At 39.2% G+C, this 4255-nt stretch overlaps 1 protein-coding gene across 1 annotated transcript; it reads left to right on the top strand.

Annotated features, from left to right (window-relative positions):
• The first annotated feature begins 246 nt into the window (after nucleotides 1-246).
• LOC107662593 (serine palmitoyltransferase small subunit B-like) lies at nucleotides 247-2914 on the top strand. Its single transcript, XM_016452663.1, has 2 exons — nucleotides 247-265; nucleotides 1865-2914. The coding sequence occupies exon 2, from the start codon at nucleotides 1897-1899 to the stop codon at nucleotides 2143-2145; it is 249 nt and encodes an 82-aa protein (XP_016308149.1). The 5' UTR covers nucleotides 247-265; nucleotides 1865-1896; the 3' UTR covers nucleotides 2146-2914.
• Nucleotides 2915-4255: the final 1341 nt, after the last annotated feature.

Here is a 4255-nt window from a genome sequence, read left to right as displayed (position 1 = left end):
GAGAGAGAGAGAGAGAGAGAGAGAGTGAGTGTGTGTGTGTTACACTGCACTGCGTGCTCTATCGCATGTTAGAAAAAGACGGGCAGCTGTAAAATACGTTTGATCTTTTCTTTTGCCATTGTAGTCCTGTAAACGCCCGCACGCACTGAAACACACAGGTGAGAGTGAATGGGAGAAGTGGGTGTGGCGCGTGAGTTTAACTGGTAGAGCAGCTTACTACACTCTCACATCACATCCACTCTTCACTGCAGCGTGACCCGTGGAGGTGAGTGACTTCACATGACTCTCAGAGCTGCCTGCACATTTACCGAGGCTTTGAAGTACTGGCATGTTTAGTTGATGCTGCTTTTGAAGATGAATATCAACAATAACTGTAGTGGCCATGCTACTACTGCAACTACGCAACTTACTATTACTGTTTCTACAAGAGAACAGGTGCAGTCATAGAGTACAAGGAAACATTCTCTCTCATGCACGGTTGAACTGTTATCATGCGTGCACGTTCACATTGGTATCTTCTATATGAGGATGTTTTTAAATAGTAGAGCAAAAACGCAAACTGTACTCAGTCTGTCCTACTAGCAGCCAGTGCAGGTAAAAGATCCAACTGAAATGATGTTTAATGTTTCTGCTGTTGCCTGGATGTGGAATTATGACTTGACAGTTGACATTGTTACCTCTTGTCCGTTGTTATGTATAATCAGTTTTGTTTATGCTTACTTTGTGTCATCTTGACTTCACACCACAGATGAAACTTATTAAATCTATGGCTGTAGGGATACTGAATATAGCCCTGTGAATTGATTTATCTGCTTCGTGTGGTAATGTCTCATTTAACCAGTTTGATTTAAATCAGAAATAGGGCTGAATATGACTGTTTACACATAAATCAAATAAAAATCATTTGTGAACTACCTATGTTCACTTTACGCAGTGAGACAGTATAGTGTAGCTAAACTATATAGCCTTGTTATGTGATTAATAATTTACCATAATCACATTTTAAGTCCAAATATGCAACCCAGTTGTTGTATTAGTTTGCGTTTTATGAGCAAGAGTGTAAGTGTTTTCCTTGTTGACATGAGTTCTCGGAGAGCGAGCAAACATGTTCAATGCTGGGTTTTGGCTGTAGATGGCTCCTGCAGGGCTTCACTGCTACACGTGTCGAGCTCCACATCGATAATTAGCACATTTAAACAGTTCGTTTCATCCCAGCACTCTCTTCATGCACAGTTTGCCTGACAATGGTCAGATGGTCCCTGGTGTGATTACTGCTGGAGAAAAATAAACGACTAATAATTGAATCTATAGAAAATAAGAATCCAAGGCACTTCTTCCGGTTCCAAAATATGAAAAAGTCTTTATTCAAACATGTCTCACTCTAGACACATTAAAAACGGACTTTTATGTTTGAACCCAACCAAAGAGCACCTTCTGGGATTATTAAACGGAGGTCTCTTCAGCAAGTAGTGCTCCAAGATGTTTTCCTTGACCAATAATTTAATATTACCACAACGCTCAGGAAGAGACCGATTTGATTCTCACTGACTGTCCAGTTGTCATTACAGGACACATTTCCATGCTCTTAGAATGTCAGTGTGTATCATTAATGTTTATTTTGTTTCACATAATTAAATTGTTATTAATAGTCTCAGACGACGGCCCTAAAAATAAATAATGGAAAACATGAGCCGCTTGAATAGCTACTCATTCACGTCATAAATACATGAACCTATCGTTTGATAGGTTCTTTAAAGACATATACCACTCCTGAGCACCATTATTACACACCGTTGTTTCATCTGTTGTTGTCGTGTCCATTGTCAGTATGTAAGGAAGCACCTCACCCTGTTGTGTTCCCCAGCAGCTCGTAGCGCGGCTGTGTCGGTCCTCCGCATGGATATGAAGAACATGAGAGAGAATATGGGCTGGCTGTACTATCAGTACCTGCTCATTACAGGCATCTATGTGCTGGAGCCGTGGGAGCAGTCCATCTTCAACACGCTCCTCTTCACTATGGTGGCCATGGTCATTTACACCTCCTATGTGTTTGTGCCTATCCACGTGCGGCTGGCGCTGGAGTTCTTCTCTGAGCTGGTCCGAGGGCAACCGGAGAGCACAGTGGCCCTCATGAACTCACGATGAAGGAAAGACGTTTTTATTGATCTGCTGTGTGATTATTGGCTTGAAAACTCTTGTTTATTTTTCCACTCAGGAACAAGCCCTTCAAGTCTTCCACATTTACCTGGATTCCTGCCCCATCGTGGTATTTGTATGCAAAGATTTGGATGCATTCCTGCGTGATCGCCGGTACTGAGGTTTTGCATGATATCACCCATCACATACGGACACTTCTTTGCGATTAACGTCCTCGTCATCACTGGTTGATAAAAAGGAAATCATAATTTTGACTCCATAGGAGTCCCTGATCAGACTAAGGAGTTATTATTTACCCCAGAGCAAATTAAAAGTTTTTTTTTTTTATTACTGCATGCTGAATTTTATATTCTGGAATTTTTGTAATCACCTATGCAATGTGACTGCTCTACATGAAGGTATATACATGTTTATTTTGAATACAGATTCCTGCACTTGATCGCAAATCAGTAGGCCGTCAATGGAGCCCATTTTAAACTCCTGTGTTGATTGCACCTTTGTTCTGGTGGTGGTGGGATCGTCTTCCATCATTTCTTTAGTCACTGCTGCTGATATAAAATTGCATGCACAAAAATGTTTGCATGGAATCTGTGCCCTGCAGATCTGGAACAAGTGTCATTCACAAATTTTTAGGCACTTATACTTAATATGGTTAATATTGTCAGCCACTAAAAGAATGTAGTTCTCTCAGCTCGGCTGATCACATTTGACCATGTTTAAATCAATTTCACAGATTTCCTAGTTTGGATTTCCTATTTTGGCCTTATGAAATTATGACTGAAGTTACCAAATTCATTTTTTTTCTTAATTTGTGTTTGTCTGGTTATCTTGATGCCACGTGCTTTAAATTATGCTTTTGTATTTTTTAACTGTCTGTGTGATGTGATGTCTATCTATATAAACGTCTCCTAGAATGATGACACACTGGCAAGTAGTGTGACACTTTGCATATGTGTATAATAGTTTATTTTTCAGAAATAAATGCATTTCACAAAATATCTGTCCCATTTTTCTGTACTTTCTATAACTTTTAGGATATAAAACTAATGTGGCCTCAAAGGATATTTTGAAAATGTTGTTGAAATCATAAAGCAGGGAAGCGGCCAAACTGGTTTTGTAAGTTCAAAGTTATTGGTGCCTGGAAGGCTGATCTAATGCTGCTCCAACAATCCGGTTTTCCCACCTGGCTTTCTAAAGACTTCAGCACACCTGACAGCCGGATCTGAATTCTTTCCAAGGCATTCTTTTTCACAAGACATGCTTTTCTTTTTGCAGTGAGGTCTTGTCTGTGTGAATCAGCAAATATCATATATCCACCGACACCCTTGTGTGAACCTGAGGTTTAATATTAGAAAGTTTCTGACAGTTATGTCAAATGGTAGTGGTAATTAACTTTTTAGGACAGCAAAGCAGAGAATATATGACAAATATGACTAGTTTACCTTCCTCTCTTAAACCCATTTTTTCTTCACTTCTACACCTGCCTCTGCGTTTCGTCCAGTTTGTTGCAATAGAATAGTCTTTTTTTTAACAGAGCTGGTGTCACATATCACACATCAGCTTTCACAACAAAAACATGATTAATACCAAAACAATGCTATGATTATAATGACAACCATGCATAATGGGCAATTATTGGCCATTTATTTCTGCCAATTGTTCCATATCTGATTATTGGTGAATAATTTCAATTGTGGTTATGGCTCTCCTTGTGCCATATAATCTTTCTTAAGGTGCTCATTTATACATAGTAACAAACGGTCAGAAATCAACAGGGCCTTTGTACAAAAATGAAGTCTTTTTTTTTTTTTATTAAAATTTGTATTAAATTAATTTACTTCTCGCTCCTTAACTGCTTAATTACTGACATTATATATAAACTCTGTGGTTCTCAAATCTGGTCCTGTGGATCCAATGCTCTGCACATTTTGTATGTCTCTCTTGTATGACACTGGCTGTGTCCAAAAGCTGAAAAATGCTGCCTTAGGAGAATGCATTCCAAGGTAGAAAGACATCAAGGCATGTTCGAATCTCCAGAGATGCCTTCATCTGATGTTTGAAGGCAGCATAGATGTATCCTTCACTGCCTTTGATATCC

Source organism: Sinocyclocheilus anshuiensis, unplaced genomic scaffold, assembly GCF_001515605.1.
Source record: "Sinocyclocheilus anshuiensis isolate Anshui unplaced genomic scaffold, SAMN03320099.WGS_v1.1 scaffold1478, whole genome shotgun sequence".
Classification (NCBI taxonomy): domain Eukaryota; kingdom Metazoa; phylum Chordata; class Actinopteri; order Cypriniformes; family Cyprinidae; genus Sinocyclocheilus; species Sinocyclocheilus anshuiensis.
This window is presented reverse-complemented; position numbering and strand designations above follow the sequence as displayed.

Bases quoted from the DNA above. Each gene is read 5' to 3' on its own strand.
- LOC107662593 (XM_016452663.1), top strand. From the start codon at position 1,897: ATGGATATGAAGAACATGAGAGAGAATATGGGCTGGCTGTACTATCAG.